Source organism: Bombus bifarius, unplaced genomic scaffold, assembly GCF_011952205.1.
Source record: "Bombus bifarius isolate JDL3187 unplaced genomic scaffold, Bbif_JDL3187 scf7180000008208, whole genome shotgun sequence".
Taxonomy (NCBI): Eukaryota; Metazoa; Arthropoda; class Insecta; order Hymenoptera; family Apidae; genus Bombus; species Bombus bifarius.
This window is the reverse complement of record NW_022884511.1, coordinates 1,343,013-1,370,265: the sequence shown is the minus strand read 5'-3', so window position 1 is coordinate 1,370,265 and position 27,253 is coordinate 1,343,013. Positions and strand designations below refer to the sequence as shown.

The window sequence follows — 27,253 nt, the reverse complement described above, 5'->3', positions numbered from 1 at the left end:
CGTCAGGGAATTTAGAGAACGCAGACAGTGGGCGATTATTCGCATCTCATGTACCACTGCATCATTAATTAATCGTATTCATTACGTTTCATGCCTGTGGGAATTCGGTGTGCGTCGCCGAAATCGAAGTGCCACGCATTCATACATACTGTTTTAGAACATTTGCTATATCAGTACGTATTCAAACTCACGGAAAATTAATCTAAATGTTGATTATCCGACGTGCAACGATAATTAACGCAACAAAAGGAAATTAACGTTATCATAAACGTTATGTGGGTAGGGTTCGCTTACAAGCCTTTGTTTCAGAAGGTTATCTGTTTGAAAAAAATGTTCCACCGAGCATCAGAATTATAATAATAAAATATTGGAAACATATGAAATATTAAAATGCGATAACAAACGATACCTGTTCAATCGTCCAACGAACAAAAATCCTGTTCTACTCGCATTTCGCACATCACTCGTTAACACACGACACGTGTCTCGTTCAATTTTATACTGGCACGCCTCGTCGAATTTATTTCGTGGTCAACGATGCTTCCACTGTAACGAGACATTAAAATTTCCCAACCGATATTATTGTGGAGCAGCGGTGACACAACGATGCTAAATGTTTAATTTATTTTTCGAACTCGCAAATTTACGTCGGTATTCTTCGGACGATATACGTACGTACCTCGAAACGAAAAATTGCCATTCGCCATTCGGGCATCGTGTTTCGGCCTAATTCCCATACGTTCGACGGCCAGAGAAAAGGAAACGACTCTTCGGGGGTTGGTAGAGGATGAACGGAACTATCAGCCACACGAATGGCTGGAAATTAGGACTAGCAGTTTTTCGGCTATTTATTGCTCGGGCTTTGAAGTTATTCGAAAGCTTTCAGGAAGTTACTGTACCGCTCTCTTTCGGGTTCACGGTATAGAGGTAGATTTTGAGATTTGTCGGCGATTCGGTCAGTTCTATACTCAGTCCTTGTGTGTTCAAATTGTAATGTGCACGAATTTTATTTCTTTCGATGTTCTGCTGAATTTAAATGAAAAATTCTGATGATCAATGTCGGAATGAATAAAGCGATGAAAAAAGGAGCAGAAGGTTTAAAAAGCTGATTTCATAAAAATTGTTTCTCGTAGCTACTAAATGTAGCGGGGCTGTAAATTTCCATTCTTTGTTCCGATAATCCTCCGAATCTGAATACTGATCCTTATGTCATTATACCGACAAGAGCCCATTTTAATAATCGTTTAATAAACTGCTTTCAATCGAGATTCTATACCGGATTCGGTACAATTAAACGTAAAGAAAACCGAGGCGGATAACGGTGCTCAGAGCCGCGATACTTACAAGCGTCTCCAATTTCGAAGTTGTTCGAGAAGATATAAAGTTCAAATGGCGATTTCAGTCGTAAATCTTCGATTGGATCGTCGAGGTCTGCGGCGAAATCCACTGTAAATCGCGAAAGTTTCTTCTTAATCGCTGAAAGGCAGTTCGCGAAAGTTACCGCTTACAACATCCCTTCGATTTCCACCACCTCTCCCGACCGACCCCCTCCACCCCCTGTTTCTAACTGTTCGTCCTTAAAAGTCTTAACATCGTTCGAATGTAATACAGACGTCGAATTTTCCAGAACTGAGGAACTTGCTCGCGATCTTGGCGCGATAAAAAGTTTGTTATCGAGCCGATTGTTTCGACGTTTGATAGCTTTGGTTAAAAATGACGTTTTAATGCCCACACGTTTAAATTTCCGTTTCGAAATTTCATTTCGAAAGAAACGGAATATTTGATGGAGTAGATTTTATTCTGTTGAGATATGTATAATTTTCTGCGCTGGACTGGGTTAAATGCGTGGTAGAGATGCTTGTATGTGAGTGTCGGTGTGTGAAAGTGCGTGTGCGCGCGGCGTCTCGAAAACAGATGAGTGTAAACTAGTCAGTCGGTTAACAGTCGGGTATGGAAGAAAGTGCTGAGACGCGTGCAAGTGTGTATCGATGAATATATAAGAAATCGTCCATGAAATAAATATATTACTATTTTAATATGAATCTTCAGTGTAAATATAGTGCTCCTATAACATTATTTCGACTTCAAAGATTCACAATTCTCAACATATTCTTCCCAATAGGTTATATGCTTTCTTTCTTTTCATACATGGCATAGACAATACCATTCGCAGTGTACAATAACTTTTTGTATTACACGTATCATACAACGGACCAATTCTTTTGCTTTTCTTTTAAGCAAAAGAAGTTGAAACAAATTTTACAGTTCGCTCGATGCTTAGGAAACGTTTCATTTGTAAACTCAGTTTATTAAGCGGGAAGCAAAAAAATTGCAGAAAATGCTTCGTTTGTGGTTCAGGTGTACCGAGAAGAAAAGTAGACCTCACCCTCTCTGGGTGAATTTCGTCAAAGCTGGACCCTTAAGAGGTTAATCCTTCCACGCTCCCTACGTCCGCCATTTCTTGCTCATTAATTCAAAAGAATCTTTCGAAACTTATCCGCAAAAGACCCGCGAAACGTTCAAAGATCGAAAACAAAAGGAAAAAAAGAAGTCGCTACTCGGCTTTCAGCGAGTCTCTTTGATTTATTTCCAGCTTAGGCATCCATCCCCCTTAGCGTGTTGAGTTTTCTCGCTTCGGCGTCGAGTGACATTCCGGCTTCCGCCATTATTCCGTCGGAGGATCGTCTCTAGAGGGAGCGAGTTACGGACACGAGTTCACATGAATTTCCGCTCGTTAGCAAGCACACAAAGAGGAGACACAAACGCGTGCAGAAGAGATCCGTCACCCTTCCTTCATCCTCGGCTTTTTTTTTCCTTTCTTCTGTGTAAAAATCGTCTTCAAGGGTCCTTGAAACGTTGAAGAGTACCGCGTGACACGATCAAAGAATACGTACTGATTAAAGTATACTCTTCCGGAGAAGCGTTCGCGCGAAACTATCGCGCAGAGGGTAAACTCGTCGAAGCTAAATCGCTTTAACGGCTGTCGTGTACGTCCTGTGCGTCCTATTTAACATTATTTTAACTCTTGAAGAATTAAAAAAAAGAAGGAAGTTCTTAGATTGATAAAATTTTACTGTGTATGCACGTTGGACTTGCTGATCGATCGAATAACAAAATTCTTCCAGTGCACGAAGTTTATACTCTTAGTGAAGTACTGGACTAGAAATGTCCAAAATGTCTCACACGCGAGGAAGTTCCAGAATCTTTTTCAATCTCTGACCAGCACCGGCTGTAAATCTTAAATCACGCTCGAACACTATTCAACCATAGAACTCGTGCGACGTGCACAACCGATTGCGCGCTTCCCAGCATGTCGTCCCTTCAAATTCAGACAATTTTAAAACTTTATAGAGAAGAGAAATTTCTCGGGACGCAGCTTTCCACGAAAACAGGCGTCAAATGACCAAAGCTCGAGTAACTACGAGTCGGTAACTGACGTTCATCACGGATGCAGCAAAGATTTAGAGAGCAAGAAAACCAGTTTTTGCCCTACGCTGATTTTCAAAAAATTCTCGCAGTGATAAGAATCTTTTCCAGTTGCTACAAAGAAGCAGGCAGAAGGGTAATAACTCAGGTGACATTCTCGACAATTTGTCATAATAATAAATATAACTATTTGTACATTTTTTCTCAACTAAAAGCACATTTACACTTCCATAGTACTACTCTTTGACGTACAGCGCAGACGAGTACAAGACAAAGCAAGTATTTCGTCTGTGGTAGTGGAGACGCGTGTTTTAGTTGAGGAAAAACTTTGCACTTCCAGGGAACGTCGCTTCTTCCCGTTCGAAAGTTACGAAACGGCTTTTAATCAATTTCTCGAGGAAATCACGTTTGTACCGTGTTTCAAATTTATGGATCAGTGTACGAAAGGAAAGATCGTGGTTAAAAGAATTGTTCGATGAAAATTATTAACAATCCGTGATTGCTGGCGCCATCTACAGCCGGTAAGAAAAGCGGAAAGAAGTAATTTGCGTTTGGCCGTAAAAGCAGCGATCTGTAAAGAGTTGAATTACTGAGAAAATAAATTATTTATCTAGGAGCGCTATTATAGCGTATTTACTAACAATGGAATTTAGTACAGAAAAAGTTAAACATTTTTGTTCAAGTTAATGTAATTATTACATACTACTAGATTACAATTGCATTAGAAAAGTATCGAAATTTCTGTTAGACTGCTTTTCATAAAATGTTTATTACGACCACTATTTAAAAAATTTACATTTAGCAAATTTGGAAAGTTAGATTTTCAAATTTTAATTCTAACGTAACTTCTTGAGAAGACTCCTTCTCGCGTGTCGAAGTCTTCTTTTACTTGCAGTCTGAAAATCAGTATGAAATATTTATAAAGAAGAAGATCGAACGCCAGACACTAATAATAAATAAGCTGAATTCCACTCCATTTGAATGCTTGTTTATTTCTACAACGATGAAAATTTAAGATTTCTCAAAACTTTATACCAAGACACGTATCTCTGTATATTTCTTTTCCAATGTTGAATGTAATTTTCTTCGATTCTCCGTTGACCTCTAACTCTTCGAAACTTTATATCTCGCGTATTTTCTCTCCTCTTTTTCTCGAGGGAAGCTTAAAAAATATTTCCTACTCGCGGTAACATTCCTTTTCTATTATTTCTAAGTAAACTGGGCTTACACTAGTATCGCTAGAAAACATTTTCACTATGACGTGTCCAATAGAAAAGAAACAATTAAAATATTGAATTCATTAATAATATTAAAAATAGTATTATATAGACTCGATGAAATTTTATTTATTTTATCTAAAAACAGAAGGTAACGTTATCTATTACATTCCATTGCATTTATTTAAGCCGATGCAGAAAAATTTCCCTTCAATTCTTCTGCATCGGCTATTTTCGTCGTTCAGAAATCGATCGAGACGAAACAATATCCTGCACTGATCTCTTCTTTTTCTCTCTTCAAATTCTCTTCTGTGTCTCTGCCATGAGACGCGTTACCTTTCCGAATTGACGATCGTTCGTGATCAAAGTGATTGACCCTGCAGAATCGGTGCCGGTGGCCATGAAATTCGTCGACCTGTTTTTACATTCCGAAAGAGTCCGACTAAATTACGAGTTTCATAATTCATCGCGTCGTACATCGATTTGAAAGCTCTCTGGTCGGTGCACATAAGCGAGAAAAAGAGAAGGAAGGAAGGATCGACAGACAGAGACTCGTCTTCGCTTCGGGGCGAATCCAGCCTCGAGTGGCTGGAAGCTTGGAATTGCGGACAGAATGCGTCCGTTCGAGCTAGATGCTTGCTCTTCCGATAAAGATATTAAGTAACGAACTGGATCGACGAACGGGACTGCTCGTTTTTCCAACATTTTCCTTGTCTTTTCCTCGCTCTGACACGACAACACAGATATTTCCTCAGTTGATGGCGCTTCCAGGTTATTAGGAAGCTTAGACAGACGTCGTGACGTTTTTTTAATGCTAATGCCGTTGATGGAACAACGAGGAACGGGTTAACACAGTTACGTTATTCAAGATAATGTAACAAAACAAATAGAATACGATATTTTTATTGGAAAATAATTATTTCGATAAAAATTTTATCGAAATTTCTACGATTATCGTGATGTTCTGATAGAATCCTTTAAAACTCACAAGGTTCTTAAATATCAGAAAAAAATCCCCTTTGAAAGCAAGCAAAAATTTTCTTTCAAAATAATTATCGTCGGAGATCCAACAAGGGTTCTTACGTCCCGTGCATGCTATAAACTTGTACTGCAGTTCGTTATCCTAAACGTACTCATACCTTGCGTCTCTCCCCAACCTATGCCAAAAGCACTTACTCTATCAGAAACCATCGTCCCGCGTATCGTCGATTGGCTGTGCCAACCTAGAACACCGATAGAACCCTCGAAAACAGGAACTGGAGGACCAAGGAACGAGTTTATCGACTAGAGCACGGAAGAATGCTTATCTCGTTATTCAAATATCGTCATGGAGCTCGCGTGTATCAAATATCTGCTCCGCTTTCGCGTTACCACGCCGCGACATCTACCACCCCCTCTGTTCCACCTCCGATAAAAGACTTCTCGCCGAGGCAGAAGGCCGTTCCTCCCGCCAAGTCGAAGTTCTGTTTCCGCCGTATCCCCAGGACACTTCCTATATTTCCTCACTGTATTTCTGGCTCGCTGTTCCTATTCCCCCACCCCCAATCCCCAGTTGTTCGCCCCGTAAATTGCGACAGAGCAGAAGATACGGCCGGGGGCCTTATCTCACCTGACGCGACTCCCAACTTTTTCTGGAATTTCCCGAGCACCGCCTCTGTTTGGATCAAACGAGATGGCTCGGCGTCCACTCGAGGATCGGTGCTCCAGGTGAACTAGGTCGTTGAACCGTTCTGTTAATCGCGAAGGATATATCGATTAGAGAGTAGTTATATATGGGGAAAAATAACAGTGCTAGTAAGTTTGGTAACGGTATAATTTATTTCAATATCGTTCACGCCAACACAAAATCAAGCATGATACTTCGTCAGTCTACATGCACGCAGTCATCATTCGTCACTAAATCTTCTCGTCACAACGACTCTCTTTCACGCCGACCACACTCCTTGACAACGCTGACAACACCACCCCCAACGAGGACAACACTTTCCGACCACGCTGGTGTGACGTCAATCCACATCTGAGGCCAGATGTGTGTAGGTCCTTATCGCGTAACCCCAGTAACCCCCAGAACCCACCATAAACTTAAACTTTCAGTTTATTAATCTCGTAAGTGTTATCGGTTTATGGATAGTCCTTGGAATAGTCCTTAGATTTATTGCACGTTCTTACAAATTACGTAGAAAGCGGGTAGTTACCTAATGGGAAAAACGAATATTTGTCCAACGGAAAAGCTGATTTTTCCCATGAACAATGTCACCTGCGAGCTACGTTGGTAGGAGGCTTCCTCCACCTATCTTCATTTATTAACGTGGGCTATAACCAATTGGCATCGCGGATCGTTACCCTCACTTTCCCTAACGAAAAGTGTGAACAATGAATCCGCGTTGTTAGTTCAAAGGGCACAACCACACCGAGCTTTCCTTCGTAATAATACGAGAACACCTCTGGACTGAAACTAAAACCTCCCATCAGTCAACATCTCTCAGATCAGTCGCGAAAACTGTGCTTATTAAGTTGTGTTATTCAATAAAGTTCGATAGGAAAGAAAGATAGTAGTTGCGTTACGGCTCAACCTTCTTGTCTTTAAATCCTAAGCCTTAATTTTACGTAACACTGGCAACAATGAAAGCTCCCCAACTCACTCACGGCTACCTTTTATGCCCTGGCTCCGGTATACCTGGCACGCACATGTCCTATGATCAAATAGACCTTAATTACTCAGGGTTTTCTTCCGATACTACATATATTTATTTGTAACATGAAATATCTGTATTTTAATTTACTTACGCATTACGTGTATTGGAAAAGTTACACAAATTTTACTTTTTAATAGAAAATGAAATAGATATATTATGAATTAAGTAAATATATTATAAAATATTTGTAGAGTAGAAAATAAAAGCTATGGAGAGCGTGCAATTTGTATCAAATATCATCAACTATGTTAGTACTGAAGTTAACAATGTACAACGGTGTGCAGAAGTTTTCATTTAATAAATGGCGATATTTCAAAGAATTTTAGCTAACATTGTATAGAGATGTTTATTGTTCTACTATACAGTAGACTTTTGTAAAGAGATTTCTAATGTATGCTTCATAGCTCGTAAGCCAAGAGCTCGCACGGAGAATCCGCACTCCGGCGTACAAGTTTCCGACGCGTCACTCATTTTTACGACCGACTTCGCGATGTCGAGATCGCATTTCCCTTTTCTCCTTTCGGTTTTTTCTGCCGCGGTGGCATACTGTATCGCGCCGCTGTTTTATATCCCCGCGTTTGCATTTCACGCTGCGCGAAGCGTGTCGATCCAATCTCCAGTTGTTCGAACAAGTACCACAACAAGCAATACGCAACTATATACGTTGCGCCCGTTCATTACCGTCCACCTCAGTTTTCCCTATGATCGTTCGATACGTCTACGAGGTTTCCTTCATAGATTACCATCGCTTCTATTTTCCCTCCTCGATGGTAAAAGAAATTCGAACGTTTCGATTTTAAGAGATTTTAATTAGAACAAAGATAAAAGATAAGCATTTGAAATAGCCAGTCATTTCAATCGCTTTATTGCATAGTAAATTTAGCATTAAATTTTACCTCACTCAAAAAGCATCGACGTGTACAGGCTCGTTCGAAAATAAAGAGAACCAGCTGCAAGTCATTAATTACTCTGTCCTTGGCTCAATGATCGTAATGCAACGAATAATCGCTTCACCGATGTTTAATTACAGAATCATGCCTCGATGTGGTTGTAACAAAAAAGAAAGAAAGAAAAGAAACGTAACGTACCTACGTAATTGCTAATTAACAAGTGTCAATTAAACGTGAACAAAGGGGCCGGCAAAATATACTCCAATAAATGCGGTGTTATGTACTCTGGAAGAAAAGTGACATAACAAAGGTTGATAAGTTCCGCATAACATAACTGAAATTGATGTGTCTTTAGTAACTTTTAATTGCCTGATCGGAGAAGTTTCTGGTTAAGAGACGACCCAATTGACGGGTTACGATGAAACGAGGAATAGAACGATAGTCGTTTGGAAGCTCGATTAAACTCGGCCGTGTTTAAAACGAGTTTATGCCATGAATTTTACAAACAGGCAACCGATCGAACGCGTAAACGTCTGCTTTCATCGATATTTTTAGCTCACGGAGGAACGTTCGATGTTTTTGCACGATAACTTTCCACAGAAAGCGAAGTTTAACATTGCCGGTTCTTTCTCGCCACAAGTCGGAAGTTTGTTTGCAATTTTCTGTCAACGGAGACAGCCAATTTTCCTTCAGTTCGATCGAATATTCGGCATGGTCGTTGGTTTCTTGTACATGTGTGTTCATCGTGTACATGTATACTTTTCTTTCATTTTTCTTTCGTTTCTCTTCCCAGTAGTTCGATATCTAGCCGAAATATCGAGAAGTATAAATGCACCTCACGCGAAAATTTATCGCCGCGACATTGAATAATGAAAATAAAAAAGAAATTGTCGGATGAAAATTTCTCGCAACTAGCGCAATCTCTATTTTCTATTAATTACTCCATTAATTGCAAATCCTTGCGCAACACGAAGTAGATATTCCCTTTAGGTATGACGAGCAATTAACGAACGCAGGTTGCAGCGTTTCCAGCTGAAAATTTACGCGAGCCACGACTACCGAATGTTTCGCCTCTGAATCAATTTCAATTAAACGTTTGACGATTCGAGTTGATGTCAGTTTTCAGGTCGCAATTCTAATTAATTTCCATCCGCGTTACGGACCGACTAATGGGGCTATTGACGCAGGAATAACGCGTTCGTAACTACTATTAAAAAAATGGAAACAATCGAAATAATCGAAGTGAAATAACTCGTTAAAAATGAAATAATCTGAGTGATAAGATCAACGATTAGACACGTTTGTTTAATTTCTCTGTTTTCATTGTTCCTCGTTACAATGTAGCCACGAAATTAATATAAAGTTTAGTTACCTGCAGAGCTCCCAATTAGTTCCAGTGTCATACATGTAGGCCACTGACCTAGAAAATCTCTATACCTCTGCCACATTTTCACAATAGGGTGCCAGAAATATCAGTTTAGACGTCGCCCGGCTTCCTACGGGTGTGTGCACATCTATAGGATTTCAGAATAAATTTCTAAAAATTGACAATCTTAACGGTACTTATTCAGACACTAAAATTCTTAATAACATCTTTTCAAATTTATGGCAACAGAGTTGAAAATATTTTTAACTCGACTTGTGCGATACGGCTCAAAATGTATCCCAACATTTATTTACTTTTAACCATAAGATAAAAGTTAACGCTTTCAAAGGAAAAGTCGTTCTTAATCAGCATCTCAACTTCGTTAGCCGGGTGCCTCAACAAGTTTGATTAAATTTTATTCAGTGACCCTTTTCGCTCGGCCAAGAGTCCCGAGAATTTTGGTGGCATCGCGAAACATTCAACTAGACTCGTATTTAAAATGTAAAATCTTCGTCTCAAACTTCCATAATTCCTGTTTTGAGTCCCAGAGCACGTTGTTGTCGAGTTTTCCCCTCGCTGAACTGTCCTCCTTGCCGTGCGAAACGATTTATAACCATCGTTCGCCAAAGCAAATAAGTGACTGAACATCTTTCCTAGAGACACGTAAATGTAAATGAAATTTCCGATTGGAAAACTTTTCCATGATTCGTTATTATTGCGAGTGGTTTTATAACGAATTCTACGCGATGCCGATAGTACATCGACACAGTGAAAAACACGATCTTTAAATTCTAACTTAAATCGCGATAACTTCAACGTTTTTATTTTTTTAAGTGTTCCTTTTTACCCTTAAACTCTTTGCTTCGGTTTCAAGCAAAGGCAAAGCAGAAGGAAAAAGAGATAACTAAGTGAGCCGTTAGTCGTGTGCGTTTCAACGGTACGAAATTGATCCTGAAAATTGATCATCAGGAAAGTCTATTGGCCGTGTCGTGAAAATTGCGCACGAAATTGATGCTTGTCGAAAATAAATAAGTTTTTCTTCGTTTTAACCGAGATTGCTATTGATGGTATACTTTAAAAAGATGTTCCATTCTGACTTGGAGATTCGACGTTTTGCCATTTTTCAATTTATCTTAGAGAATGAGAACCTTAATCTTCTTTCATCTCGGATTGTCGCATTTAACGTTGTTAAACTTAACATTGTTATGGTTAACACTGCTGCGTAAGGTACTGCAGCTCTCAGGTGCAAGCCATGTGCAAAAAAAAAAGATTGACAGCGTTTCGCTGACATTGCAGTTAATTTCAGTATCGAAGGACACACTGGTATTGGTATCAATACTGGTATTAGTATTTTATCTATTATATTTATATTACAGGATATATATTTCAATAGTTATCCCGATTAGGCATTTCTCGCTTTTCTTGGTGAATATCTACCATAAGTCGCTAAAGTTACAGATCCTTTTGTAACACTCTATATCCCGCTCGCCAGCACGCGTGCGTTTTTAAAACTCATTGAAATGGTTCCGTCCTGTCGGCGAAACAACAACAGCAGCAGACGAAGAACACGCTGCAGGACAGTGGCCAGCTGAGCGTGTTCTTCCGGTTTACATGCGGCCAAGACACGCGACAAGCTCGATGGCCTCTTCAGTGACGATTCTGTCCTCAGTCATGAATAATGCTCTGCATCCGGCGACTGTACGAGACGGTCCGTGGTCGCGTTCAAAGACGATGAAACAACGTTCTCTAGGCCCGGAAACGAAATTTTGGGACGACAGAGTTGTGAAATTTCGCGTGAACCGCGATGTCGGCCAACGAGGATGCGTCTAATGGTCGTGTAGAGCTGATTGTGGCGGAAGGGAAGTGGAATGTGGATGAGATGGAGAGTAGTGGAAATTGATCTCGGTGGATAATGAAGTTGAAAGTGTGAGAGTTTGAAGAAGAAGAAAAGAACGATGATGTGGATGCTTAATGTGTCTCGGTCAGTGACAGGGAATCTTGTTAAACTGATTTTCAAGTGATCTTCGTGTGCTTGTGCGGGATGTCCTCTCACGGGGAATAAGATGTGGTTTGGTGATGGCAATGGAAAGGCGCTGTAAGAGTTTTACTGATTTTGCGAGCAAGAGTGGAACTTGCACCACTAAATAATCAAAGAATTAATCACTTTCTAATACAAATTTCAATTAATTCGGTAGCATCTTGTATAAAAAGCAAATCATTTTTTAATACTAGGTAAATACTAAAACCACAAAGTAAAAATGCACAAAGTATATAACTGTCTTCTAAAATGAACGGAATAGTTAATGAACCTTCTGCAACATTCAACAGGCGAATCTCAGCAGACGCGTTAAAGTATCTTCTAATTAGCGTTCGCTAATTAACCGGTGATGCAGTACACACGCAACGATCTATTCAGCTGCCAAAGAATAAGATGGTGGCGGAGGATGACGATGATGTTGCGTCAGAATGAGCATAGGCCCCGTTATTTTGTGGCTTCGCGTTACACGCGCGAAAACTCTCGATCGAATACACTTTATCGTTGCATAATATCGCAAAAGCAAGCTCTCCGCGCATTAATTTGATTAGTTATGGCAACAATAACCATAATGCGAACCCCGACGGAGATAACCAATAATTACGGAACCAGAGAAGGGGTTGTTTCCCTTAATCACTTTCTTGCCTCCGAGTCTGCGAACCCTCTAATTTCTCGCAGGTACTTCATTACAGATATCCTTATCTTCGTTCGCCGGGCTATGTACGCGGCTATGACTTAGAGACGATGATGGATGGATGGAGCGCGGTGAAATCTTTGAAATTAATTTAGTATCAGCCGGAACTCGTTTCGAAGACCAATATATGCGACTGAAAGATATAATAGGTGGATGAAGCAGAGTGAAATCTTTGGGATCGGTCTTAAAGTCTGAAGAAATTTCTTTCGTATGCCTAAACAAAATATAGCGTCGTTCGATAAATTCGTACTAATTTTCGTGACGATAGATTTGAGAATTGACGATCGATAGTTTCACGAGAAACTCGTAAAAGCAAGAAAGCTATAAAAGTGGAGTTTCGTGGACGTTAACGCGAGTAGAATTTCAGCGATTCCCACGCAAAGACTTTTCAGAGTGAAATTGATACGCGATACGTGTTTTTCGTTTCGATACCTATGGGAATAATTCCGTGTCACTGAGAGCCGCAGCAAAAAGGCCGATCTCTATTAATAAAATTTATTAGACGAGCACGTCCCACGGGACGAATATCGACCCAAATCATCCAACTTTTCTGCCGTGTATTGAAAACCGCTTTATCGCGTGCTATAGCATCGCAAGTTCCCCTGGCAGTTGGCAAGAAAAAGTTGCTTCTGTCATTAGCCTCCATCAGGAGAACGTGGACACGCGAAACTTCCCTTTCCTTCTTCTCCTTCGTCTTAGCTCGGTTTTTTCTCTCTTGCGTTCACAATGTTATGCGCAACACACGAAACGCGTCCGTTAGCTAGAAACGACGACGTTTTGCCTCGTTTCCTTCTCGTTTTCACGGCTCCATGTGTCAACCAACCGATACGTGTGCCATTTCTCAGCTTGCCTGTTCGCGATGACAAGATGTCGTGCGCGATTCTGCTCGAAAATGACGCGATGAAGGCGTCCAAGATGGTTGCGATGAAAACTGATGACTATTGCAGGGATGTTCGTCGGGGAAGCACAATTTTTGAGAATGAAACGATTTTTTAGTAACATGATACTAAAATCTCTCGTTACACCGATTCTTGTAAATACCACATTCTTGTGACGTGATTTTTAGTTCATAGAATAACGATAAAGAAGACCTCTCTTTCGCTTAATAGAATTATCCGTTTAAATTATATTTGCGTGGTTTTTTACGGTGGCGTAATGTTAATTTTCACATCGTTTCAATTTATTGTGCGTTCGTGAGTACACATTTAATCATCGCGACGGACGATTCATTAACACGCGAGCAAGTGTGCAATAATAGTGTTCCAGCAACGATTTCGCCGTGTCTTATGCATGATTTCGTTGATTCGAATACTAAATGCCGAGCACCACGCTCTATAAAACTGTTGTTCAAACAAGCTCTTAACGAAACGTTGCGCGTCATTTAATTATCGAAAACTTTATTACGATGCTTTTAACAGTCGTTGTAAATTTACTTCTTTAAACTTTCTTGTAATGACAGAATTACAAGGATGCGTGCCAGCCATTTTGCTACATGGATATTAAATGATTTCATGAAACTTTTATACGTATTACTGCAATGATAACACTAACTATTCTGTAACATAATGATAATTGAATTTATTTCCTAAATTTTTTTTAGTATATAAATTTAACGTTAGCGCGTGTTTATATGAATATTAATAGCCAACTCCGTTTAAAGAGATCAAGGCAAAGAAATCACATGAAACGTAGTTGCGCGCAAATGCAAACCACATTCTCATAAGAAGTATTGGTATGTCGCGAACTGTGAGAACTACGTTTGTCATTGATCGCGTAATTTATGCTTACTGACGGTTTGTTCTGCAATTACGTGAAACTTTTTACTACTATCTATTTCCTTTTAGCGACGAACTTATAGCCAGAGCTTATAAACACAGCGTGGCATAAAATTTTCACTCTCTAAGTTTCACGATTATTGACCATGAGACTAGACGTAGCAAGTTTTATGATACATTTATAACGCCAATTTTATCGTTTGACGTCAACGCAGATTGTCTCGTGTAGACGATACATTATTCCAATATTCCATTGACGTAAGAATATTTAACGCTTAGCGTATTAAAATATTTATATTGAATCTGATAATTTCATATAGAATTTAATTACTCTTTTTTGTATATTTATGATTGTTCGACGTTCATGTAGTCTGGACGAAAATATATGTTGGAAAATTTGATGGAAGATTGCTAATTAATAAAATGGATAACAACTAATTACTAATCGGTGATCAGTTAGTAAAGTAGGACAATTTTGATGCAAATCGCATTTCGTTAAAAGGAACGTAGAGCGATTTTCCGGGGACGAACGCTTCGCAAGATGAAAGCTAGAAATCTGTGACTGCACGATGTGAAGTATACGCTGGCGCCAGTGATCCGATATAATAGAGACGCGTGTGTATGATCCTTAATTAGCATAGAAATTGATGAATACGTGAAAAATGGTGTATCTCGGGGATTTGGTCGCCATTATGGAGGAACGTGACTTTGACAGGGACGCCATCGACGCGGACTCTCTCGAGTCCGAGGTAATGGAACTTATTTGCTCGTATCTAGATGATAGGAAAGAAACGTACACCGTATGATGTTCAAATTTTGAAACGTACAACTCTGTCCATCAAATATACACATTGTTCTAAATATTTTATCACTTACAAAAGTTGTATACGGTTGTAAGAAAAATATAACACGATGACTCTTCTTGCACGATTAGGCCCGCGTTCTCTCTTTGCGTCTTCTCTTTTCTTTCAGCGTTACATACTAATTGATCTACGCGACGTAAAATTGTAAGAACTGTTACCGTAATACGAATCCATAATATAATCTAACCACTTGTCACATTAATTCTCCAAGTTCGTAAAGTATACTTGAATACGTAACTTCACGAAACATTGACAACACGCTATATCACATGCGTTATTGCAGGCTATACAATTGTCAACGGGTCCAAAACAGTTGGATCTCAGTAACGGGGGCCTGTCAAGGATTCCCGACAGTGCTATAGCGTTCCCAGCGATAGAAGAGCTAATACTGAGCCAGAATCAACTTACGAACACGAAGAACAATATGATACTACTACACAGGTATGACGTAGACATTCTGTACGGAAACTAATTTTGCTAATGCTGCTGTTGAAATCAATTATTGCTGTTTCCTATCCTGCATTCTGTCAACTATATCGTAAAGTAATATATAACGAATAATAAATATCGAATGAATAATAATGAATACATAATATATAATAGCGTGTTTTATAAATCTGCTATTATTAACAAATTTCCATTCATATCAAGTGTCCGATTCATTAATCATAAAGTTACTCGGAAAGTAATACAATCGATGAAACGAATAGTTTATTGATATCACTAGAGGGGTTAAGTTGAATGAGTTTCTTTTTATAACGAAGGTTCCCGAAACTTCATATCCTCCATCTGGAGTGCAACGAGCTGAGGAGAATACCACGGGAATTACTGGAGCTTACGGGGTTGACCTACCTCAATCTCTCAGACAACAAAATCGAGAAAATTCCGGCCGACATAAGCCAGCTTATCAAGTATGTAGAGTCAATTTTACCAGATTTATCGCTTTAGGAAACATGCTACGAGAGATATGCGATCCCTTGCACAATGTTTCCTTGCTAACCAATTATTTTTTCATATATCGGAATAGTTAATAAAAAATTATTCAGAGTCGATCGAACGATTAGAAAGAAATGGCTGGTTATCAGGATTACGAAGAAATGAAGAATAATTCGACGGCAGAAGTAAAATGATAGTACCGAATTTTTGCGCATAATTTTCTTATATTTCACATAATTCTTAGTTATAAAAGCGTAACGATATTCGTGAATTGTTAGCGAAGTTTGTACGTTATTCATAGAGCAGGGAGCAAAGTAAACTACTTATTACGGAAATTTTGTTATGCTATGAAACATTATCGTTATCATCAATTTTTAATTGAACGTTTCTAGGTAATTTAGTATACCTTTTCGCATTAAACTTTTTATTATCTTATGAAACACTGTTAATTTCAAATTAAACATTTCCTGGCAATTTAACTTCCATCTTACGTATCTGTGGTAGGTCAGTTACTATTAATCGATAAATTAATATTACTATCGTCGTAAATATTTTGATCGCGCCCTTATTAATTTAACGATAGAAGCAATTGGAAGAGTATGCCACTAAAACTTGTAGATAATTATATAAAAAGTGGTACAGAACATCTCCGCGGTTTTAAGGGATTACGGTGTAATATTCTAAAAATCGTTGGAATTGGTAAAATTGATTTCTCATGGAACCGATATATATCAGATCTATCAATAAATGCTGAACAGCGTGAAAGAAACTAAGAAATATGAGGTTTCTCGAATCACGATTTGACGTGGAATAGCATGGCTGGGGCATTGAAGGATATTCAACGGAGAGAACGTTTCTGAAAAGAAATGTTTTCAATCATACAGAAGAATCGTAATTTTAAGATGTCTGTGACGTCTCCTTTTCATATCAGCCGTGATTGAAGAGTCACTTATCAAACGTAAAATTTTACCCGAAGAATATCTTACAAAAAAGAAGAGAATTGTAAATTCTAAGTTCAAGAAAAATCTTCCATTTTTTATCAGGGATATGAAAGATCATTTAATCTTATAGCAATCAGCGAAAATCACACCAAGAATTTGACATTAATAGCTTTAATGACCTTTTTCATATCTCAAGACTTAAGTAGAAGATGCTTACGACGATATCCGCAGTGTTTGGATTCGTTTAAAAACTTCATCTTCGTCAGTTTTCATCGAAAAGAAGAAAAAGAAGGAAAAATAAATCAACGCCAGATAGTTGTTCTATCCTCGACAAAACTATATTGAACAATTTTTTATTTTCGAATAAATGAAAGTGTTCGTTGGTACACAGAAATGTTAATTTTCAAAGTCTTAAAATATTTAAACAGTTTTAATTCTAAATATCTTTCTATCGTCGAACAGGAATAGATAACGTGATGTGCATGCGCGATTATTAGCGTGAACATTTAAACGATGGAAGCTGTAAATTCATAGTGATCCATTCTGGAAATTCATAGTGAGATACGATAATTCGTTGGATATATACGCGAGTTGTTCAATTTCCAGAGACGATCGAAGTTTATCGTGCCAAAGATCTGTCGATAAATCAACGCTGCTTCCGCGCCATGATAACAGAAAGTTATTCGTTAATTAATCGAACGAATCGCCGTGTCAGGTATAGGTATATATATATATATTTGTTGATTTCCTTGCATCCGGAAAGCCCTTACCTAGTCGACGGTGTGCTAATTAAGATAAATTGCCTAACCCCATGGATAATTAAAGCTGGAATCGAATAGAAACCGATATCACGATCTGCGCTTCAAACCTCGTTAGTTCCAGTGAAATATAGAAATCTCTAACAAAGACCACAGGAATTGAACTACATTTCTTATTATTAATTACAATATCTAATTGACCTTAATTTATTAATTCTTAAGAAATCTTTTTTCTTTTTTTATTTTACTACGTAATGACTTTACTACTTTAATTCTTCTTTTTTTCTTCAATTTCGAGAAACTTTACAATTTGTCCAGTAAGAACATTCGATAATTTAATTCCATCGTACTAATTCGGTTTTAGAAAGAAGCATGTGACAGCTTTTTCTAGACATTGAAAAAGCATTTGATAATAAAGTATGGTACGAAGGCCTGTTATACAAAATCAAACAAAAATTTCCAACATTCTAGCATAATCTCGTAAAATCATGCCTCGAGGACTGATCATTCTTCGTCAAAAATCAGAACTCCATCTCAGATGTTTACAATATCGTTGCTGGACTTCCACAGGGCAGTGTATTAGGTCTTGTACTATATATATTGTACTGCATTAAAATTTAATACATTTTCACGTTCACGTATTCGTGTTTGTTGAAAGTTGAAGAGAAAAACACTTGTCGGGAAAAGAAAATCTAGACTGAGTTCCAAGAAGAAGAACTATAATTTTGCATTATAAGCTAAAGATACGATCCTTCTTGTTATTCTAGTCTAATTATTCGACAGTCCTATTAATTTATATCGTGTATAATTCCTAAGAGACAAAAACACACGTTAAATTGCACGTGTAACATGCACGAACTTCTCTACACGACGTTGTTTAGTTACGAAAGTCGCGTGTAGCAGAAAGTTGCATTTAGAAATTGAAACTTTGCTAGTTAAGTTTGTTACGCAAGGCTATTACAGACACGTAAAATCGCAAATCGCTACGTTTACATGGATAAGGTCACGGTGATTCCTTACAGTCTGAATCAAATTTTTGTTTGTGGAGAAATAATTTGTATAATTCCGTATTCCATATTTACATAGTTCAAGGTGAAACGATTTAGCAAAAATATTACATTAACGTACCTACGATTGAAACTTGCGAAATGTTGTATTGTATTCTGTAAAATGGTACGTAGGTTTACGCTTACTCGCCTTTCGTGTGCTAAATTTTACAAGATTGAAATTCAGGGTAGCGGTATAATTATCCGCCTCCAGATTTACACTTTAATCGATTTGTAGTAACGGTACTTGCATCTGTCTAAAATATATAATTTAACGTTGAATTAATAATCAGAAGAATCACGTACTATTTATTTGTGGAATTAGCAGACTATGAAAGTAAATTGCTCGTGAAAAGGCAATAATACATTTTACTGTTTACTATATATGATATCACTTTTAGCAATTTCTGACGACACATTACGGTTGATAGTATAAATATCGTAAATATATTTAGTATGCACTGGCATAACAGCTCATCGATTGGCAATTACACACGGCTAAATCGAATATCATTCCACGTGCCGTTCTTTACACGCAAAATTCGCGCCAAATCTTGTTCGAGCCAAGCAAAGATAAACGCTGGGGACGCGTAGGTGGGTTAATAAATCGCGCAAAGCGTCTCATCCGACTAGCCGATCGCGAGGGGCCTGTGTAATTAAGTCGGAGATTACGTAAAGTTTCTCGAAAAGTGCTTTCCACCGGCCGGAAACAAGGATGCCAAACGTTCGCCAGAAAGAGGAACTACGGTGTGAGCACGAGCCCACTAACACATATCCCCGTGCCTTCTACCAAACACACACGTCGTTCACCTGTGATAGAGAGAAAGAGAAAAAATGAAACACGTATAAGAATGCATTTGCACGAGAGAGAATGGCAAAAGCTAAAGCCAACTTGGCCGGTGGGATGGAGTTGGGCAACACGCCCAGAAGTCGTACATCGGTGTGCAGTGGTGCAGAAACAACGAAGGAAGAAGAGCCGTGCCGCGAATTAATACGAAACTTTCCAATAATCAGCTGGCGGCCACGGAGGGCCGTATTTGCCTCTGGATTAGTTGAAATGTGATATGGAATATGGGAGAAGGACGAATTTGTGGCATGTGGAAGTAATTGCGATGGTGAATTGAGAGAGTTAATCGCAAAAATATTGAAAATTTTCTTCTTCCTTTTCCTTTTTTTCTTTGTTAATGCGGTTTTAATCTCCTTGAGGAGATTATTCTGCAATATTGAAAATTAATGAAGGAAAAATTAATGTATCTTATTTGAACATTTCAAACTGTAAATTAATTAATGTAAATAAAGCTTTGACACGGCTGTCGAATTTTTCATTAGGGCAAATTATATAAATGTAAATTATAGATAATAATTGTACGTTGCGAAACTCGAATTTTATATTCGTACTGTACACGTGCTATTAATTAAAGATTGCGATGGCGATTCCCCTTTCTGACCTTGCATTTATGCCATTTTAACTTCCTCCCTCTTGTAATCCTATGATTTCTAGCTAAATTACTGCAGGATACGAAGAGGAGAGCGAAATATAGAGAAATTATTTATGTAGTTATGTAAACGAGATTGTATGGATGAGTCATATACTACGTAAGGATATAATGCAATTGTTCAAATATATTAAACAAATTATTCCGTTTAAATGATATATAAATTTATTAACGACATCAATCGATCTTTCTAAAAACAATCGAACTTGTTGAAAGCTTAAACGTCTGCTTCAAATTACATTCAACGTTATTTAAAAAATGGTTGCAATGCTATTTTAATAGTAAATTATTTTTTCCTACTCTTTATTAAGGAAGTATGTTACGTTGTAATCAATAACAGTCTATTTGGTGCTATTATTTTCAAAGTATAAAAAATAATAACTATTCACTACATCCAACTCAATGTTCAGGAAATTCTATGCTCAGGTGAATTTTAAAAAGTTTCCAACCGTGTTGGGTATTTCTTGTTAGTAGCACGAGGAACCATTCCATTCACCGTAATTAACAACGCTAATTATTAATCGCTTGTTACTACAACAACTCAATAGAAAATGGCAGCAATCTGATACAAAATTCAAACCGAAATTGGAACGGTATTTGACAGATTAATTTATAGTTCTACTTCAACGAAAGATTAAATTTAATTAAATTTCAAACTAATATCAGAGTTAGCACAATCAAATTTGTTAACAACACGCTCTTAGAGATATTCAAGGATTAAATTGGTTATTACGTTACATACTTTTTACGGAATGTGAATGAACTCTTTCATTATTTATAAGTGAAAGAGCAGGTTCCTTATCCGCATTTTAAACTGTACATGAGGCATTATGTAAAATGAATGCGTGCAGCTATGTTCTTCATTCCATGGTAATCGTAAATTATAAAAAAAATTGTCATTTTGTACTCTATAAAAGAAAATCATAAGGCATTTTTAAAATTATATAAATATTTCATGAAAAAAAATAAAGAGAGATTTTCATTTTGAGTTTAACGGTTTCTAAAACTTAGACAATATTTTTTCTTGCTACTTGCCATTAGATTAACCCGTTATTCATACGATAACAGTATACAGTTTACATTATACAGTTAAAAAATATTATTTAACTATATAACACCTAGATGAACACAGCAACACAAACATTTCGCCTATTTAAGTAAATATGAAAATACAATCATAAAAAAGAGGACCAGCTGCTTTTTCTCAGCCTTTTTTACTAAAACAAAAGAATCATTTAAAATATTAAATAGAGTCCCGAGTCCCCTGTAAACTGCATGCATAACTGAATCTTCAAAAAATAGCTTCTCTTAGTTGTTTCATTGTGTAGCAGGATAGCAACGATGCAATTAATTTTCTTTTTGTGAAATGGATATTGGTGCTTTCTATACTGGAAGAAAAATTTTATTATTAGAAATTTCCCTTCTTTATATCCTCAAGATGTTTCTTTTCTTAACTGTTATACCCACCTATATTATCTAGAAAAAGTCGCTTAATCATCGTTTCCTTTCCGACGATCATCTATTTCATAAAAATTGCCACTAATAAATGTTTGTGCTGCCATGATGGTGAAGAAGCGAAAGACTTTAAGAAACATACAATTACGTATTACACGTATCGTCAGAAAAGTAGGCAAAAGAAGAAAACGAAACAAAAGAAAAAGAAGTGACCGAAAGGACCAACAACCTGCTCGCTTCCCCGAAGGGAAGAGCCGTTTAAAATATTCAACGCGGTCTCTGGGAGGCCGTAGCAACGAGAAGATCTTAAAGAAGAATCTACGTAACGGCTTGAAGTTTCTCAACTCGAAGAGAACAAGAGCCCTTCGCGAGAAGCGCAATTTAAAAGCTCCTTATCACTGAATTTCTTTTCCCTGAACGAGCCACACTCGTGGAACAATGCAGCCAGCCAAACAGTGGAACCGTGCAATTACTTCCCGATCAGACGGTGCGATCAGAAAGAGCGCACATCCCTCGTTACTCGAGTCCATGTATAAGCAAAGATAAAGATTTAGTTTCTTTATTTATTTAATTTAATATCTCTCGTCAAAATGTTAGCGATCATAATTTGCATATACACAGTCACTCGTAAGAAAGCGTACATTTTGATTGATCTTTTTATATAAATGTGTTAATCTTTTTATATAAATTAAATAGCAGATTGTTTCGTATTGGTTATAGCTGGCCCTAATTTTAGCGAAATACACGAAATTCGTTATTAATCAGTTTTAAATATTATTACTAGAATTAATCTTATCCACAGCTTAGGACTACGTTATTAAAGCTTAATGTTCTCAATAAAGCTGTACGATCTGTATCTTCCCTTCGAAATTTATTCAAAAACGAAACCATTATATCGTGGATAAAGCAAAGTTCTCGAAGAAGTTCCCAACTTCTGTATAACGTAAACAGACCGACAACGTATACACTTCCTTGCAACCCCGTTAACCATCGACCAATCGTTGGCTGTTGGTACCGTCAGGCTAGAATACAAGGAATCAACATAAACCAGCTTACACCACTAACAAAAGCTAATATCTCCTTTCTGTTACGTCAGAGTGGTCAGCCAAGCCATCCTTGGTCTTCTCCCTCTTTCTTCCTCGACACAGGATCTAACTTGGATACGCTTCGACTAGCCACGGACTTCTTAGTACCCCGAAGAACTCGCGCGAGCGTGCACCAGCTTGTAACTTCGCAAACCTATCGTATCCTAAACTACTGACAGCTTGCCGAGTGACATTTGCAGAGACTGCGTGGAAGAAACTGTTCAACTATTTGGCAGAAGGGCGTTCGAGTGTGAAGCTGCAACGGATGTTCCAAATACTCTACGAGAGAGTGGTACTACGTTGGAGGAAGTGCTGTGCGGTGGTTTTATTAGGAGAATATTGAGTAACTTACATGCTATAACTCCGTTAAAGAATTTCGTTGAAGAATTGTTCGAGATATTTAAGGTTCTGTCAGGCTAACAGTTATTATTTTGAAGAAATTAGTAGATATCACTACATGGTATTTTGAAACAAGCAAAAGGGTATTATAATAGTTAATTGCGAATGATTTTGGATGATTCTGGTGATATTGGACACTTTGAAATCTCCAATTTCCAAGATCTCCACAATATACATTTTTAAGAAAAATCTTAAAGGATTTGAAGAATTCTATTAGAAGATTGCTTGGAATATGCTTTGAGATACTCTTTGAGAGCAGTTGCATTATATTGAGGAAATTGTAGAACATCGTAAAACAAGTGAAAAGAGTATCATGAGTTCATGATCTCTAAGTATGATCAATGAAGTATGAATCATAGGAATGTTCAGAAAAGCAGCAGAGGATTAAACTGCTTTAGCATTAATCTAGAGGAAATGGTACGGAATGGGTCAAATCTAAATGTACAACTTACTGCATACCTACAATTAGTCGAACTATGTCTAACAGTACATGTAATTGAATAAGCTAATAGTGTTTAATGAGCTTTGACAAAAATTGCATGGATTTTATGTCCTGAAATACTGCTAAAGTACACAGCATGTTGAATGCAATTTGCTAGATTTGCATATAATAGTGGCCCTTTAAATGCTTCAAGAGAACATTAAATAAATGAAATATCAGTGACACTGAAGAATTTAATTTCAGAGTTGCAGCAGATTAAATCGTATATTATTGCGCAATTCGTGAGTACTCAACAAACATATTGATTCGTTGCTTTGAGGAAATTCTTCATGAAAGTAAATGGACCTCATTCTAAAAGGTCGAGAAGACACGATAATACATAATGAAGAATCAGAAAACGTAAAAGAAATTTCTAGAAGAATATAATGTTTCAGCTATCCATTATAGAATGTTTGAAAGGATACTCTAGAATTTTAGGGACGTCCACTCTTCTTAAGCATCAGGCGAAATATATGAAATGACAAAGCAGGTGAGAAGTGGTCGCGTACTCTAGAAATAAGTGCGTGCTCGAGGAGTGGATAAGAGGATATAAAGAGGATTTAATATGGTGACTTGATAGAATAAAGGGATAAAGCAAAATTGCGATTAAAATCCAAATAAAACTATAAATTAAATTTTCCCATATTCTTTTCTGTTCCTCAATCTCAAAAAGTTATCAAGAAAGGAACAACATACATAATAGTTAAAAAAAGAAAATAGATATTTCTGAAAGCAATCAACTTTTTCCACTTTCTTTACAGAACATTTTTTCAAACTAATAATTAATTTACTAATACTATTTATTAATACTAATATTATTCTCCGAAAAAACAAAGAGAGCGAAAGTGGAAAATATTCTTTTCTAAATATATTTTCGTACTACGTTCACTTACAATATACGGCGCAACTTTCGACGCGTAGCGCCAATTAATTTTGTAAATTAATTAACTAATTACATCCGATTTATAGTTTCGACTGTATCGGTTAACACGGCAACGATTTCGATTTTACTTTAAAAACTGAAAGTCTATCCGATGACACAGATGCTTACTGCCAGGAAGGTTTTCACCATAATTTGAAACTTTCTACTCAAGTGCACATCCTGTGGGCGGCCCGTTCGTTTAGGTTCACCGATTCGTTTGTCCGTACAGCGAGGGTGCAACGTGCATTGACATCGAATCGCTGCAGTGTTAATTTATCTCGATTTAGTCCAATAAAACTGGAAACCGGAAATGCCACTCAATGTGTCAATGAAAAAGAAATATTGATCTCTATTAATCGATTGTTCTGATTATGGTGATAAAAATAAAATTTTGGTTTAACATTTCGTGATTTAGAAACGGTTTCAGCATCAACGTATTTAAACAGTAATAATTCGTGGATTTAAATATTACAAAGTGCAAACATAAGAGGCAATTATTTTTTTAATATAATACGCCAATATTTGAAATATTCCTTCTGTAAATTTTATCCAATTCTGTTGATATGATAATCGAAGTAATCTTTGCAAATAATTTTCCGCAGCCTGAAAGAGTTAATTTTGGATCGTAATGGGATCAGAGAGCTACCGCACGAGCTCGTGGAGCTGAAGAACTTGAGAAACATTTCCTTGGCTGGAAATTGCCTCAGCAGTTTGCCGTCTTTTTTCAACATGCGAGCTCTCGCGCTAACGGTATGTCGAATACATTTTACGAAATTATTAAAGGATTTTGTAATTTAAAATTCGCGCGAAGACACCGTTACTCTGAACAGCCGCGGAACGATGAGGCAACATTTCTTGCAATAGATGTAATTCCAGGCTAATGAATCCTGCAATTATTCCAATTTATTAATTACAGAGGAAAGAAAGATGTGCTAAAGATGTGCTCTAGAAATCTAATCGGTAGGATTCTTGAATTACTGAAGAAGTTTTATATTTCATTAAACAAAAACTATTGAATGATTTGCAAAGTTCATAGAGAAACTTAAGAATGATTTTAAAGTCACGTATTCTCATAGAATTATTCATTTCGTGAAATAATTTGTATGGATAATTTTTTTATATTTTATAAAAATCTAAGATTTTGACTTCGTTCATCGACAATTAACATTGTGACCTAAATGTCCTAAAGACCTCTAATATATTCGCACAAATATCTGTAACAAAAATTGTTGTCGATTGATTTTAATAGGTAGTGTATATATTATCTCTATGAGTAGTAGTATGTACTCTGTGAGAAAAATCTTACTTTTTAAAGAATTCTCAAACTCACGCGATGAGTAATGACAAGTTTTCCTGATGCAAGCAAAATAAGAAAAGTACTATAATTGTCCACAATGCTTCGCGAAAATGTATTCTACGATTAAGTTATCAATTAAACTCTCTTCTTTAATAATACCAGTTCTCTCTGGCTTCAGTATTTGCTATCCTATATATGTAGGACATATATGTGCTACATATATATGTAGGAAAGCTAAGAAGTGATTATGTTTTAATTACAATTATGACCTAGCTTACGCCAGGTCGTACAAAAATTCTATCTATAGACTTCATCAATCGTTCCCCTCCACGGAAATCTTTAGTAAAAGGCGAAAGATTTATACGTCATTGAAGGGAAACCAGAATGATGAAACATGATTTCAATTACCTTTATGTGCATATCTCAACACATTTTACCTTTGAGAAACTCGATCGATTAGGTAGCCACCTGGCGGCCAACTAAGGTACCAGTGCATATTCAGGATCATTGATCATAAATCATGCACAACGTGTCACCCCATACTAGTGCTATTCTATATTATATGATTACATTAAAGTGCAATATACGTACAAAATTTGAAAAACATTTTATGAATTATAAGTATGTAGTTTATATTTTATTTAAACACAATATTTATCGCTTCCTTTAATATTTAATACTCTTTATTATTTTCACATTTAGTACCTGTAACTAGCATTTTTAATATAAATATTTATGTTGTGATAAAATAAATTGTGTACTTAAACAAAAAATTTAATTATTTAAAAATATAAAAATATTTAATCAAATTACATAAAATTTTTATTGAATATTTTTAGGACGTTTTATCGAAGGCAGACCATAGCAAAGATTGCAAGGATGAAAAGCATAATCAGAATAATTTGTATAAAGTCAATCTACGAAATAATCAACTCAAAGGAAACATTATACTTGGAAATTACGGAGTAGGTATCCTCATATTGATAAATATGTAATTACGATATACGTAAAAGTCTTAGCCATAATGATTAATGAGCGTTACCATTTCTATTTCCTTTTTAATCAAGAATTTAACGCATCTAGACGTCAGTGAAAATAGCATTGAAAAATTGGACATCAGTGCTCTTCAAGAATTGAGGAGCGTTCGTTGCGCGCGAAATATTTTAACAGAATTGACGGTCTGCGGAAGAAATATCGTTTCTCTTATTGCTGGAAACAATAGTAAGACCTTTTTTATTCTTTTATCACATACGGATTATGAACGCAGAAAGTAATTTTTATTTGAGGAAATCATTTGTTATCCTGCAGAATTAAAAAAGCTAACTATCGAGCCCGTACCTGTGAATCTTGAACATCTAGACGTTTCCTAGTAAGTAGAAATGAAATAAGAATAATAATAAAATACTATCTTTGAAAATATAAAATTTTACTTTTAATAAAATTGTACAATATATCGTTATACCTATTGGGTTAAA

The 27,253-nt window shown here is 36.9% G+C and overlaps 1 protein-coding gene and 1 non-coding gene across 6 annotated transcripts in view; one reads left to right on the top strand and one right to left on the bottom strand.

Annotated features, from left to right (window-relative positions):
* The window catches only part of LOC117210674 (protein phosphatase PHLPP-like protein), a 49,910-nt gene that overhangs the window by 15,779 nt on the left and 6,878 nt on the right, over nucleotides 1–27,253 (top strand). For 4 of the 5 annotated variants that reach the window (XM_033453910.1, XM_033453909.1, XM_033453913.1 and 1 more), the window contains exons 3-8: nucleotides 15,246–15,403; nucleotides 15,727–15,873; nucleotides 25,084–25,231; nucleotides 26,618–26,743; nucleotides 26,846–26,999; nucleotides 27,087–27,147. In XM_033453910.1, the coding sequence (XP_033309801.1) occupies nucleotides 15,246–15,403; nucleotides 15,727–15,873; nucleotides 25,084–25,231; nucleotides 26,618–26,743; nucleotides 26,846–26,999; nucleotides 27,087–27,147 (794 nt within the window). Of the gene's footprint in view, nucleotides 1–14,631; nucleotides 14,849–15,245; nucleotides 15,404–15,726; nucleotides 15,874–25,083; nucleotides 25,232–26,617; nucleotides 26,744–26,845; nucleotides 27,000–27,086; nucleotides 27,148–27,253 lie in introns of those variants that run through there. The other variant, XM_033453912.1, reaches the window with a different exon arrangement.
* LOC117210716 lies at nucleotides 26,046–26,166 on the bottom strand. The gene has a single exon (XR_004488144.1). It is a non-coding gene; the product is annotated as a U5 spliceosomal RNA (small nuclear RNA).